Consider the following 15,578-nt stretch of genomic DNA (forward strand, 5'->3'; position numbering starts at 1 on the left):
CCAGAAGGCAGCGTCGGAGACCCTATAAAGTATATACATATATAAATGATCAATATGTTGAGCTGAGTCGATTTAGCCATGTCCGTCTGTCTGTATATATACGAACTAGTCTCTCAATTTTTAAGATAACCTTTTGAAAATTTGCAAACGTCATTTTCTCTTCAAGAAGCTGCTCATTTGTCGGAACGATATCCGACCACTATAACATATAGCTGCCATACAAACTGAACGATCGGAATGAAGTTCTTGTATGGACAACTGTCACATTTGACAAGATATATTCGCGAAATTTGGTATATATTATTTTCTAAGGCAACAATGTTGTTTTTGTTATTTATTCAAGGATGCGAGCGAAGCCGCGGGGAAAGCTAGTATTTAAACGTAAATTGATGATGTCATTTATCTTGCTGTTATGCAATACAAATTGGTCAACTCGAACCATTTCTTCTTTTCAACCGAATTTTACAACTAATCCACAAATATCTTAACAGAAATGTATCATGCTGCCTAATTCATGATTCATTCAAAATTGTATGTCCAGTCAAAGCCGAATCAATTGTGTTATTATTTTATCTCTAGGCTGCTCTGTACTCTCTATCAACTGCTTTTGACCAAAAAATTTCTGATGTATTCTTGACCGTAAAGTTGTTGTAACGGTTATCTAATCCCCAAAATCAACTAACGGTAGGCCCAGGAAACGTATTTTTACGACGGGGTCGTACTTTGGGGAAAGGGGTGCTAAATGAAGGGGAGTTTTCTGGGCATACAAAGAGGTGGTTGGAGACATGCGGGGACTCGTTTTATGCTGGACATATATTTGGTCTGTCGTGGTCAATTCTAGATAAAAACAGTTTAATCTGCTATAGTATCCAGAATGAAGTTGGGCAAGGGTCAAACAATTCTCAAGAGACTCAATTCCACGTTACCGGAATTGAAATATGTCAGCAACACTTTTTTATGTATATATTAACAATGGTGGCAAACCGAACTTTTCCGACCTTTAAATGTTTTGTAGAATTCAATACATCAAAATCGGTTGAGATAAACAAAAATTATACGGTACCAGATGTGCAACAATATCTTATACTAAACATTAAGTATTTAATAGTTGGAAACATTTTTACCTTTTGAAATTCATAATTTTTATATAACAATAATAGTATATTGGATAAACCAGGGAAGACATGCTTCTCGATGCAAGTGAAAATGCTGCTCCCTCGCAGAAAACTAGGCGGCCTAAAATATTCGTTAAAACTATTATTGAATTAATTGACAAAATTATTTGTATACGCTTATTAAACTTATTAACATAGTTAATCTTTTAAATACTTTCAAACACAAAATGGTTAAATTGATGATTGTTGGCTCTCACAGTAAGATCATATTGTATAGGAATAGGAATTTGCAGAATAAAGTGCAATGAAAGGTTGTTTTTAATCACCTAATGATAGAACCAAATTTAAAGCTGAAATAATTCTATGAAAATTTAATTATTTTGTCAGATATACTGCAGTTATTTGTACTTAATAACAGTATTTAATAACAGTAATACTTTGGCATGAGAAAAAGCCATACTTTTTCATAACGGAAATAAATTACATTAGTCATAACATTTGGTAAATGCGCAACTTCGAGCATATATGTATCAATTTCTTGCGCTAAGAGAACTCAATCAACAATCTAAGAGAACTAGAGCCAAACTAAACACAATTTGACTGAATTTGTTTTGCAAAGAGATTACCTTTTTATTAATAACACAACTCGCACATTAATATGTATAAAAGATCAAACTTTTTTGTCCGATGGTAAGGTGCTTAAAGTGCTTTTGATTGAGTTGATTTCAGTTTTTGAAATAAATATGAGCTATACAAATGTAATATCGATTAATATCACTTAATAACGGGTGATTTTTTTGAGGTTAGGATTTTCATGCATTAGTATTTGACAGATCACGTGGGATTTCAGACATGGTGTCAAAGAGAAAGATGCTCAGTATGCTTTGACATTTCATCATGAATAGACTTACTAACGAGCAACGCTTGCAAATCATTGAATTTTATTACCAAAATCAGTGTTCGGTTCGAAATGTGTTTCGCGCGCGTGTTTTGTTCAGCGATGAGGTTCATTTCTGGTTGAATGGCTACGTAAATAAGCAAAATTGCCGCATTTGGGGTGAAGAGCAACCAGAAGCCGTTCAAGAACTGCCCATGCATCCCGAAAAATGCACTGTTTGGTGTGGTTTGTACGCTGGTGGAATCATTGGACCGTATTTTTTCAAAGATGCTGTTGGACGCAACGTTACGGTGAATGGCGATCGCTATCGTTCGATGCTAACAAACTTTTTGTTGCCAAAAATGGAAGAACTGAACTTGGTTGACATGTGGTTTCAACAAGATGGCGCTACATGCCACACAGCTCGCGATTCTATGGCCATTTTGAGGGAAAACTTCGGACAACAATTCATCTCAAGAAATGGACCCGTAAGTTGGCCACCAAGATCATGCGATTTAACGCCTTTAGACTATTTTTTGTGGGGCTACGTCAAGTCTAAAGTCTACAGAAATAAGCCAGCAACTATTCCAGCTTTGGAAGACAACATTTCCGAAGAAATTCGGGCTATTCCGGCCGAAATGCTCGAAAAAGTTGCCCAAAATTGGACTTTCCGAATGGACCACCTAAGACGCAGCCGCGGTCAACATTTAAATGAAATTATCTTCAAAAAGTAAATGTCATGAACCAATCTAACGTTTCAAATAAAGAACCGATGAGATTTTGCAAATTTTATGCGTTTTTTTTAAAAAAAAAGTTATCAAGCTCTTAAAAAATCACCCTTTATATACAGTACTTGTCCAATAAATTACGAACGAAGTAAAAAATAGTTCTAACTTTAATCATTAATAAAAACATAAATATTTGGCTAATTTTAGAAAAAAATTATTTTTTATATGCTATATACATTAAACTTAAATTATTATATTTTTGTATTGAATCATATTCAATATTTTGTCGCCATATATATATATATATATATATATATTTTTGTTTTTTTGCTCTCGTTCGTAATTTATTGGACAAGTACTGTACATATGATGTATATGTGTACATATATAAATACTTACGACATGGAAAGGAGTAAAACTTCAAAAAACATTTTAAATTCAGGAAATTCCGATGGCTTATAAACTGTTGTAATTCTATATAATATTTCCAAATAAAATGCAGTAATTCGCAAATACTGATCCACATATTTGTCATCCTCTCCAAGTTCCTGTAAAACGTGTATCATTTAAAATTTGAAAAATCCACTTAAAATTTAAAAACAAAAATTGACAAAAATTTCTTTCATTTAATCTTTACTCTCACACACGCTTATGACAAAAAATATTTCAGTCTAATTTACGTTTTATTATTTTATCGAGAATGCGAGTCAAAATAATTTGAATGTCTTCCATTCCCGAAAGAGAAAAGTCGCTTTAAATAATATCGGACCGTGGTAGTTAATACTACTATGTACTACTATAATAATCTTTTTTAACAGTACAGTTATTTATGTATCCATTTGAATCTATATAAATTTAATGGTGTATATACAAGGAGCTTTCCAAAGTAAACAGGACTTTTTTAATCTAACGCCCCCTGAATGTCGATTGGTGCGTTAGAATCTGCTATCTTTATCGATCGCAATAACTTCCGATCGATGAAATGTCATGAAATTCTCACTGGACATATTGAAATGTAAAAAAATCAAAAATTTCAAAGGCAATAGTAACAAAAACAAGTAAAAAAAATTAGAGTGCAATCGAACATTTTATACTCTTGCAACTTGCATCATATGGAATAAAGTGAGTCGGATGTTCGAAAATCCTGATATTACCTTCGTAAAAGAATTATATCACTATGAGCCCCGCGTGCCCCACCGGTGGATATTTATGTTTTGACGATTTGGGGCAATGTGACCACCCGTGGGCATTGGTGGATTTTCATTATGGGACACCGTGACCACCGGTGGTCACAAAAAAAAAAACAACAAAAATGCATTTAGTTTATCAAAAATAAATATCACAAAAAAAAAAACAACAAAAATGCATTTAGTTTATCAAAAATAAATATCACAAAGTCACCTCAATCGCAAAAAATTAATAAAACTAAGTAAACAAATTTTGGTCTCAGCTTGTTAACTAAAGCACAACCTTTCGTCAGCATGCTGGCCACCGGTACAGAAAAAAAATTACCACGGGTGGGCACGCGGGGCTCAAAGTGTTAAGTGCAAATTTTTTGTCAGTGTATCTAGAGAATTAATAACGGTAAATCTTTTTCCAGTATGCAGTATTCGTCGTTCACATATTTTTGTTTGTATATAAGGTTTATTTGTTTCATTTCAATTTGTTTTTTAACTAAAGTGAAAATTTTAAAAATAAGTAAGTTATAAGTATTAAATATAGTGCGTAGAAAAATAATTTATTATTTTGGAATAGTTATATAGTTAAAATGCCACGTGGTACAGAACTATCAGATGAAGAGCGGGGTAGGATAATTGGAATGCACGAAGCCGGCATAAGCAATGGACGAATTGGTGCGTCAGTGAACCGACATCGTAATACAGTTTCAAATTATTTGAAAAATCCTGAAAATTATGGTGTCATAAAGCGTACTGGTCGGTTACCAGCAGTTGATAAGCGGACCAAGAGACGCATTCATCACTTAGCAATTAGCGAAGGTTTGAGTTGCAGGCAGATAAAAGTAGACTTAGGCTTACTAATCACTAGACACCGTGTTCAGCAAATTGTGAAGCATGAATTTGACCTCAAGTTTGAATCAAAACTAGCTCAGCCGCGAATGAAAAAGCAACATAAAGAAGCTCGTATTTCATTTTGCTAGGGGTATGCGAATCCAGTTCGATTCGAGTCGAATCGAATCCTTGGATTCGGATAATGCGAATATACGGGTCGAATCTCGGATCGAATAATTCGCTTCGATTCGCGTCGAATATAAATGCTTTAACATAGGTGACATAGTAGCTAGAAAAACATAATGATTAATTAGTATAGATATATATGTGTATATAAGTCAGAAAAAAGTATCATACATGTTGGTAATTTTAATACTTTCGAGCAAGTATTGCATATTGCTTTTCGGTATCCTTCAGTATTGAGCTTAAAAAAATTCCAAGCAGGACTCCGATGTGTTGAAGACACAACCTCATTATTACTTCCCACACCAATTTCAGGTTCCACTTCCAAAATCACACTTTCCTCTTCAGAATTATTGGAAGACATTTATTTAATTAAAAAAAAATAACCAACGTTTGATTTTTTGAAAATTTTAAACTAAAATGACAAATGTACGTCAGATGCATGACAGAGATTCAGATACTACTGGCGCTAATTAAAAAATCATGCAAATAGTCAAATATTAAAATTATTCGAATTATTCGAACTATTCGAATAGTTCGAGTAATTCGAATAGTTCGAGTAATTCGAATAGTTCGAGTAATTCGAATAGTTCGAATAATTCGAATAATGCGAATACTCGGGTCGAATCTCGAATCGAATAATTCGGTTCGATTCGCGTCGAATAATTCGAAATTTCGAATATTCGCAGGCCCCTACATTTTGCGACAAATATCGGTTTTAGGAGGAGAAATGTAATTTTTAGTGACGAAAAAAAGTTTAATTTGGATGGTCCAAATGTACACGACATCCAAGAGCCACGAAGACTGTGCATGGTAAAACTCCAAAACGGTAGTACTATTACATACTAAAAATATTTAAAACATCAATTACTTAAAGTTTTTTTTTTATTATATACGAGTTAAAATAACATTGGATATGAATTTTGAGAAGTTTTCTATTTTGCACATATAATTATTTTTTATGGAATTAAAGTAAAATATTTTTTTTTTATTAAAAAAAATTTATAAATAATTAGAATTTTGTTTTTGTTTAATACACCTTATAAAACCATTATTAAAACTGTAAGCCATCAAAATATATTTTGTGTTTTTGATACTTTTTTAATTGAAACTATTGTATTGCACATATAATTCTTTTACGAAGGTAGTTATTTATTTTAGGCACAAAGGCACACCGTTATGAGTAAAACACGTTCTGTAAAATTCATTGGGATAACTGCAATTTTTGCCGATATATGCAGTATAAAATCATTTTATACTAAACATATGAAGGCTCAGGGAAGTATTGGCCCGATTCAAACCATTTTTGAAACAAAGAATTACTATTGTCAGGAAAGGATTATCTCTGAATTTCAATTGTATATCCCATACATCGACCGATATTTTCGGTCAAAAGTCAACTATAGATATTTGGGTCCACATATTCAGTACCTAGGGACTTGAACAGTTGTGGCTTATTTTGGACAATTTTTGGTAACATTTTGGTGGCATACTTGAAAGGCATTGTTCGTTCAAAGCTTTATATCGTTATATGATCTTGATTTGTGTACTAGAAAAGGAAATAATCAAATGGAATTTAAAATTCTAAATGAGAATTAGTCGTGGTTATAGTCCGATTTCGCCCATTTTCGCATTGTCACATAGGAATATGCGAAGAAGCCAACGACAATACCACGCTGAATACATCGGCTCTCGTCCGATCAACGAAGTTAAGCAGCGTCGGGCACGGTTAGTACAAACAAACGATCGGGTCACGAAATATGGGATTGCACCAAAAAATCGGCGGTGCCGCTCTCATCGTCCAATTTTCACACCGGCTCCCATAAACCCCTTTCATGTTTCGGAGGTAAATTTTAATGCATCTGGTGTATATAGTGATTGATTTATTGCGCTTTTCGTAGTTTTTCACAATACCATTATATGGGGACTGAGCGGAGGTAGGAGTTCCTATAGTATTTATGCTGTGCTTATTGTAGCTTTAGTGGCTTAAGAGATATATACATTAAACTTTTTAGAGGCGGGCCACTCCGCCTTTTTCAAAATCTTTTCCCTAGGTGTCCTTTGCTACTGCGATCCCCTGTGTCAAATTACATTTATATATCTTAAGTAAGTACTTAGTTATGGCATAGGTTTTTGGTTAATGGTATTTTGTGGGCGTGGAAGTGGTCCGATTACGCTAACTACGAACTCATATTTTTTTTACTAACGAACCCGCATACCAAGTTTCATCAAGATATCACATTTTTTGTTCAAACTACAGCTTGCACGGACGGACGAACGGAAAAACAACAGTCACCCAGATTTCAACTTTACTCGTCATCCTGACCATTTATATATGAGCATTTCCACAGAATCGTCAACCAGGGCCAAAAATTAAAATGTTAATAAAGATACAATTTTTTTAATAAGATTTTACAAAGATGTTTAAATTTTTTGAATATAATGTTCTCATAACATCTCTTTGGTATTTTCATGAAAAATTTGACCTGAAACCTGAAAACTTATTTGTTTTTACTTTTACTATTCTAGAGGTATTTTTTCTCTTGAGTTATTTTATATGAATAACTTATGTTATAGTTGTACTTTTCCACAAAATCTCTTTATTAATACCAAATAAGAAGAGAAAAATGCAAAGAGGCCAAACAAAAATCGAATAACGGTAAATTTTTATTTTGCTTATTATCTACGATCTAATCGTACGTTCGCGACCGAACACGTCATTTATTGCTATTACTTCACATTGAATGCAAACAGGTGCCTAAAAAAACACGACTAAAGCAAGTTAAGCATCCGTAATCAGAAAACAAAATTACTTTAGGTAAACAGTGCATCAAACTTTTTATTTCGATTTTCAAAATTTCGTACGTTCGCTACCGTAAGTATTGATTTGTTTCTAAACAAGTACATATTTTTAATTATTATTTTAATACGCACATATTTATATACATATATTTATAAAGATGGGTAAAACATGTGCTAAACCGCAAAAGGTCAAACATCAGGTGTACTTAGACAAAATCAAAAGCGATCCCGAAAAGATAAAAAAAATATCGTGAAAAAGCAGTTGAAAGAATGAGAAAACGCCGCTTAGAGCTATCGAAATTGCCAAAAAAACAACAAGCTGTTAAAAGAGATGCAGGAAAAAGAATGTGAGAGGTTGAAAATATACCGCAAAAAAAAAATTACAGTAGACAAGGAGAAGAACTTTTTACTTATACCTGCAAACAAACATTAAGGAAAGCCCTAAAGAAAGCTGAAAATGCATTGCCAAGAGATTTTGCAAAGAAAGTGGAAGTCATTGCTGCACTGCATAAAAAGTATATCGAACAAACAAATTGTAAAGAAAAAAATACTCGTACATTTGAAAGTGACTTAGAATTGGAGACATAATTAAAATTGGCGAAAGAAATTTTTTTGCGTTCAGGCTGCAGGAAAAAGGGATACACTCATTGCTGATGGGAAAATGTCGCCCAAGAAATGTTCAACTTTCGAGCAAAATGCCATACAACATGTGTGTATGCATGCGTCACGCCAATTTCAGTTTTTTGTTAATTGGCTGTGCGACAGTTATTGAATGTTTTTCCGAAGGCTTCGAAAGTTTCTTAAAATTAGTTTGTTGCAATATCAAAAATGAAAATTGTATGACGAAATCAGGTAACGACTTTGGCGAATTTGAAAGTATTTTCGTTTTTTTCGGACGGAAGTAGCAGTCAATTTAAAAATAAGTTTAGTGCTTGGAGTTAACCTGATTTACTGGCCGAATTTGGTTGTAAAAAACTTGAGTGGAACTGTTTTGCAAAGTCACATGGTAAAGGTGCAGTCGATGGCGTTGGAGCAATTGTGAAAAGAAAAATCTGGCAAATTACGAGAACAAAAAATGTCGTTTTAAACGATGCATTTTCTTTTCACAACTGTGCACAAGAGCACATTACTGAAATTAAAATTTTATATATTGGAGCTGATACAATTTCCGAGATATCTCCAACTTTATATCGAAAATGGAAGGATATACCGAATATTGCAGGTATCAGAATGGTGCTGCTCGTACGGCCTATTCAAAATATAACAATATTAAATAAATATTTCTTGTGCTTTATATATGTTTATATCTTTTCAATCAATAAAAGGGATATTAGTTTGCTTTATTTATGAAAAGGTTTCCAAAATCCAAATAAAAACTTGATGGAAAAATCGTACGTTCGCGACCGATACTCAACCTTATATATAAAAAACCAATGGAAAAATTCCAGCGTGCAATTAGTTAGGAGGAAGTTACTTTATTCCAATTTAATATGAATTAATCCTTTTAGAATATTTTGCTCCATTTCGCTATTTTTTGCGTTTTTCTAGTTGCACCCAAAAGCAACTTCCATTATTCGTACGTTCGCGACAGCATATTAAAAAATAAAAATCGAAAGATCCTACCTTTTGCACCAACGAAAGACCTAGCAAAATGCTATTGAAACATAAAAAAAAAATTAAGACAAATTTATGTTTTCCTTGTTTTTTGAACTATAAATGCGTGCGAACATACGGTTCGCGACCATTGGAAATGCCCATATACATAACCCTATATCTATCTCGCTTAGTTTTAGGTAATACGTACAACCGTTAGGGGAAAATACTACAGACTGCATTTATTATGGGATCGTCTCATTGTGCCGCTCCAAAAAATCACTGCTTTTCCCGATTTTTTTTTAATGTTGAAATTAACCCTTTAACAGGCCAAACTAAAATCGTGAACAGAAAAGATTGGGAATTTTTTTGTAGGTTAATTAGGCTTCATAAACCTCAAAAATATGATATGATTTTTTTTATTTTTTTTGCGCTCACAGGTGAAAATAATCTGAAACGCGCCTCAGGACAGCCTTGCCGGTTTAGGTCAAAATAAAGAAATAGGTGTGGTTTCAATTAAAATTTCATTTTATTTCAAAAGAAAAAAATAAGAAAAACAAAAGAAGAATTTCAATAACTTTATTAGTTTTTGTGATGATTGTCAAAAAAAAAAACAGTTTTACCTAGTTGAGTGGCATTAATTTAGTTTACATTTGTATCAAACATTCTTCGTTTCTGAACTTAAGCACAATTTACATTTTCTTTTTCCACCATCTTTAGGAAGCCAAATGGAAAAGTGACCATACTGATCAAAGCAGACATGCGCGACTGGATGTTCTGCTCTTTTGCCCACATTTAGTTTCTTTCCTACGAGTGTTGATGGTGTGAAACTTGGCCGATCAGCAGGACGATTGAGTTTGTAAGCGACAAGACCAGCAGCAATTTTTTTACGGAACTCGGGCAACTTTAACAGCTTGTTTTCTTGTTCTGAAAGATTGTTGTTGCAATTTGTAGCAGCTATATCTACGAAATAGTAAAAAAGCCATGTCATCGGACTCGAGACTTTGCGTGGATACGGTAGCGACCCATAAGTCCATCCATTAAATCTACCCCACCCATTTGCTATTGTATTCCCGTTTAATTTGGGGACTAAAGGTTACGATATATAGATATTGTCGCAGTAGAGGATGTAATTAGCAAAATCAGGTATTGTTTGTAATAGTGGTATAATGACATTTGCAGTACTTCCAAGATTAGGCTGACCTGGTAAAAAGATGTTAACGCCAGCGCCGTTATAGACTTCGAAGCGATACGCAAATCCAGTAGACTCACATAAGACGAACAATGTTATTCGCCACTTGTGGGCATATACTGCCGAAGATGATGTTTTAATTTTGTGCTACACATTTGCTCATCGACGCAAAGGCGAGCAAGCTTTGGACCAGAATCGAACCGTTTGTTGAGTTCATCTGACAATTTTCGTATACCATTTCGGATCATATCCCGTTTTATCATTTTCAATCCTTTCAATCAATTTCCAAAGGTGCGTCAAGCTTTGTGATACGTGGCGGTAAGCGTGAGTTGCCGCGGAAAGCCGTAGTAGCATCAAGCGCAAATTTTTAATAAAAACCAAAATCTGTAAAACAACGAGAAGAGAAAATGACTAAGGGACCAGTACTTTCCAGGGTTAGTAATGGAGATCCGCGTCTTTTTTTAATATATTGCTCTCAATGACCTTGCTGCGGTAGAGAAAGATGCTTCAGGTATTTTAGAAAGCGTTGATGATCCTACACGTATATCATCAATTGAACATATATTCAAGGACATATCAGTGGTTTGTTCAAAATAAGCCAGTTGCTTCATTCATTTTCCGAAAACACGCTGAAATAGCATATACTCGCGGTCGTCCAATTAATCGTCACTGTTAAAATCACTATCATCCTCACCTATTTCAACTGTTTCCATAAATGGAGCAACTCTTCATCACTAAGTTTCTTCTTCTTCTTTACTGGCGCAGACACCGCTTACGCGATTATAGCCGAGTCAACAACAGCGCGCCAGTCGTTTCTTCTCTTCGCTATGTGGCGCCAATTGGATATTCCAAGCGAGGCCAGGTCCTTCTCCACTTGGTCCTTCCACCGGAGTGGAGGTCTTCCTCTTCCTCTGCTTCCCGCGGCGGGTACTGCGTCGAATACTTTCAGAGCTGGAGTGTTTTCATCCATCCGGACAACATGACCTAGCCAGCGTAGCCGCTGTCTTTTAATTCGCTGAACTATGTCAATGTCGTCGTATATCTCGTACAGCTCATCGTTCCATCGAATGCGATATTCGCCGTGGCCAACGCGCAAAGGACCATAAATCTTTCGCAGAACTTTTCTCACGAAAACTCGCAACGTCGACTCATCGGTTGTTGTCATCGTCCAAGCCTCTGCACCATATAGCAGGATGGGAATTATGTGCGAATTATAGAGTTTGGCTTTTGTTCGTCGAGAGAGGACTTTACTTTTCAATTGCCTACTCAGTCCGAAGTAGCACCTGTTGGCAAGAGTAATCCTGCGTTGGATTTCCAGGCTGACATTGTTGGTGGTGTTTACGATCTGGTTGGTGGTTTTTCGATCCGGAGACAGCCAGGTAGCTTGATGTATCTTCTTATGCTGGAATCTAGTACTACAGATAACCATATTTCGGGCCCCGGCGATGTCGATCAGCCGCAATCTATTTGGAGATATTTCCTCGTGGAGGCTGAATTTACCGACCGTAGAGCCAAAGATACCTTCTTTACCCACCCTGGCGTTGAAGTCGCCAAGCACGATTTTGACATCGTGGCTGGGGCATCTCTTATAAGTGCGCTCCAAGCACTCATAAAAAGCATCTTTGGTCACATCGTCCTTCTCCTCCGTCGGGGCGTGGGCGCAAATCAGCGATATGTTGAAGAACCTCGCTTTGATGCGAATTTTTGCTAGACGTTCATTCTCCGGAGTGAATGATAGTACTCGACGACGGAGTCTCTCTCCCAGCACGAATCCAACACCAAACTTGCGCTCCTTTATATGGCCACTGTAGTAAATGTCACAAGGACCTAATTAAGGGACCGGACATTCCATGTGCATGCCCTCAAATCATAGTCCTTATTTCGTTTGCCACGGTCGTCATCAAAAGGGGGGTCTCTCATCCGAGGCTGTTTTTTCCTTTTCATTGGGGGTGTTTTTTACGTGGCGAGTCCCAAACCCAGCGCACAACCCTATGCAGGGGATCACTAAGTTTACTTGGATTAAATTTCCTGTCATTTCTATGTTCCATTTTCAAAAAAATTAAAATAAAAAAATTCTAGCAAACAAAGAAATACCTGAGAGAAATGTCGCGTAAACAGGCAAGGCCGCCCTGAGGCGGTATGGTTATATTCTTTATTGACCTTGGGCCCAGAACCAACAAAAAAAATATTAGTCCAAATTCATTAATGCCAAGTGTTCGTACACACGCAGAGATTCACCTTTTATATATGTTAAAAATTTTCAAAATCACCAAACACCCGATTACACTATAGCAAGAGAAGTCGGTGTCTGCTTTGCTCACTGCATCCTACAAAGGCTGCAGTCTCTACAAACAAACAATAATTTCAAATATTTAAAATAATTAAATTTAAAAAACTTGTTTCTACACGGCAGTGCTTGTTACGGAGATTGCCTGGAAGATGTAGTACGGTGAGATAAGCTGTTGCACTTGCAAAAATTTCTGAGTAGATGTAAGACAACCTATTACCATTTATTTCTTTTTGGACTTTGACCAACAAAAGGTATGATGTGAAACAAAAATTTCAAAAATGTTGGAAGCCTTTTTCGAAAATTTCACACTGAGACAATCGTTTAATACTTCAAGTCATTTTGACAGAATATTTTGAAGAGATTGAATCTAAGTTCGTTGAGCAGCCGTTTCTTATAATACTCCAATGAAATTGATAATATTGTTATCAGGAAAGAGGATGAGGACATGAACGATTCTTTTACATATGGCTGAAGCAGCTCACGACTAACGGTCTTTGGCCAAGTATCCTCAGGGTAGCCAAAGAACATCCGTTTAAAAGCGAGCTCAAGTGAGAAAGTGAAACATCCCCTCCACTGGGTTGTGCGCTAATTTTAAGCAACACCAAAAGCTCCGTCAGGATCGGGAAGGACCTCTCCGAACCGTTCGATACCAAACGAGGTTTCAGACAAGGTGACTCCCTTTCGTGTGACTTCTTCAACCTATTTCTGGAGAAAATAATTTGGGCTGCAAAACTAACTAGAATATCAAATAAGCGTAAAGAAAAAATAAAGGTCATATACTTATTTCATACATCATATTGGTGAAATTTGATAATTAATATATTGCTCGCATGGTAAAGGGATGTAATTTGGTGTTAAGAAACACAACGGGAGATAAAACGTACTGTTAAGATAATGACGGACTCAATTCTAGTGAAGGTGAAGTGTTACATGAATAATGAAGGTAAGATACACACGTAGAACTGAAGAGATTTTCGTAGTGTTTAATAAGTGCATGGTGTGCGCTGCAAGTAGCTGAAAGACTGTTCTGCTTCAGGCAAATGCTGAGACGGTTTGGAATTATAAGAAGGTTGTTGGGAAAGAGTGTTTATTGTTCGGTAAAGGAGAAGGGAAAGTCGGGATGAAAACTGTTAATGATTCAGTACATTGCATTATCATTATCCTAAATTTTATCGACGAGGTTAGAAAACGTTAACAGCATTTAAAAATTAATTATTTGTCATATAGAGAGTTTACATTCTTTCACAAAATTAAATGCAAATCGGGTGTATATATCCAGAAATGGTATATTTGTATATATTTGATTAAAAAAATTAAACACTTATACTGCTTACCTTCTTATAAATCATCAGTAAACTATTTTCCGCTTGTCGGAGTAAAATACGAATAGGTAATTTTTCTTCTAGTTGCTCATTATAATGTTTTCCATAAGCACCGTATTTCAAAGTAAATTTCGCAACAAATTTCCAAGCTTCTATCTTGATTTTAATTTCTATAAATTTATCATTTGCAACACCGGTACATAAAGCTTTAATATCTTTAAAATAAATATATAAAATACAGAATTCATTCAATATTTTATGTCCTTACAGTGAAAAATAGCGCAATATTCCGTATCACTTATTTGTCCATGAATTTCAAGGCAATCCCATAATAACTTATGTGATATGTTATGCAGAAAATTTATCCATCCTATTTGTGAAGTTAAATCAGACTTTTTGCCACTAAATTGATCATTCTACTTTTAATAACCTTTAATTTAAATTTGTTTAAGATACTTACTTCATTTCAAAAAATTGGCAGGATTTTTGGGTTAAATCCAAAATAGTGTCAAAAAACACGCACATTCCAGTCACATTAAATTTTTGATCAGAAATATGAATAGATTTGAGAAACTCCGAAGATTCTTTTAGCCAACAACTAAGTTGGTTATATGTTTTATCATCAACAACACAAGTCATTTCGAGCGCCTTGTAATAAACAGCAAGTGAAATATGATTAATCAAACATAGAACTCTTCCAAAGTATGAGTCAAAACGAACCATTTTTTCGAAATAATTTTGGCAGCAAAGCGTTAAAATACCCCAATCGGTCCGACAAAAATGTTCATAACTATAAATCTTTTGCAACTTTTTCACCCACAGATTTAGTACGTCACCAGCAGTGATGTCGCTGCATTCAATTGCTTTGGAAATAATACTGAAGGCGTATTCTTTAGATATATTTTTGGAAATAAATTCCACATCCAAAGATGAAAGCTGTGAATAAGTAATGTCAGTACTTTTAATATTATCCATAGCCACAACAATATTTAAAATCTGTTTGAATTTGCGGGCATTTGGAAAACTCTATCGATATACGTAGAGACTAACGAAGATACATTACGGGGCATCTCGACAGGATAAAATCTATGTCTTACTAACTGTATTGCCGTGCCTATTGCCTGTGGAGACTCCATATTGCTTACAATATATGGTATACCAATTAGTTTGCCATATATTGTAAGCAATAAGCTGTCACTTCAGCAGTTTGACAGCGCAGTTTTCATTTCGACTGGGATTTAGAATAGCATCCCCGGATTTCGGGAGTAAAATGGGTATCACTGGAAAGGTGACGTTCTCCAGATCACGAAAATATATATATATGGTTACCGCCGACTTATAGTTTTAAAGATATTTGCATTTAAAGTTAAAAAATTGACAACTTTTACATTGATTATTTGTATATTGTGAATAACTTTTTCACTTATATTATGCACTTTTCACTTACTAACACTTCACTATAACGGT

At 35.0% G+C, this 15,578-nt stretch overlaps 2 protein-coding genes across 3 annotated transcripts in view; one reads left to right on the forward strand and one right to left on the reverse strand.

Annotated features, from left to right (window-relative positions):
• LOC105232874 (uncharacterized) overlaps positions 1-15,356 on the reverse strand; it is a 22,592-nt gene extending 7,236 nt beyond the window's left edge. Inside the window, exons 1-6 of one of the 2 annotated variants that reach the window (XM_029553237.2) lie at positions 14,832-15,356; positions 14,572-14,759; positions 14,380-14,513; positions 14,124-14,326; positions 3,120-3,268; positions 1,125-1,254 (exon numbers count right to left, since the gene is read on the reverse strand). In XM_029553237.2, the coding sequence (XP_029409097.1) occupies positions 1,125-1,254; positions 3,120-3,268; positions 14,124-14,326; positions 14,380-14,513; positions 14,572-14,759; positions 14,832-15,086 (1,059 nt within the window). In that variant the 5' untranslated portion in view covers positions 15,087-15,356. The remainder of the gene's footprint in view (positions 1-1,124; positions 1,255-3,119; positions 3,269-14,123; positions 14,327-14,379; positions 14,514-14,571; positions 14,760-14,831) is intronic. The other variant, XM_011214761.4, reaches the window with a different exon arrangement.
• LOC105231168 (GTP-binding protein 1) overlaps positions 1-15,578 on the forward strand; it is a 261,542-nt gene that overhangs the window by 128,505 nt on the left and 117,459 nt on the right. The gene's annotated exons all lie outside the window — the stretch shown is intronic.

This window comes from Bactrocera dorsalis, chromosome 3, assembly GCF_023373825.1.
Source record: "Bactrocera dorsalis isolate Fly_Bdor chromosome 3, ASM2337382v1, whole genome shotgun sequence".
In the NCBI taxonomy this organism is placed as follows: Eukaryota; Metazoa; Arthropoda; class Insecta; order Diptera; family Tephritidae; genus Bactrocera; species Bactrocera dorsalis.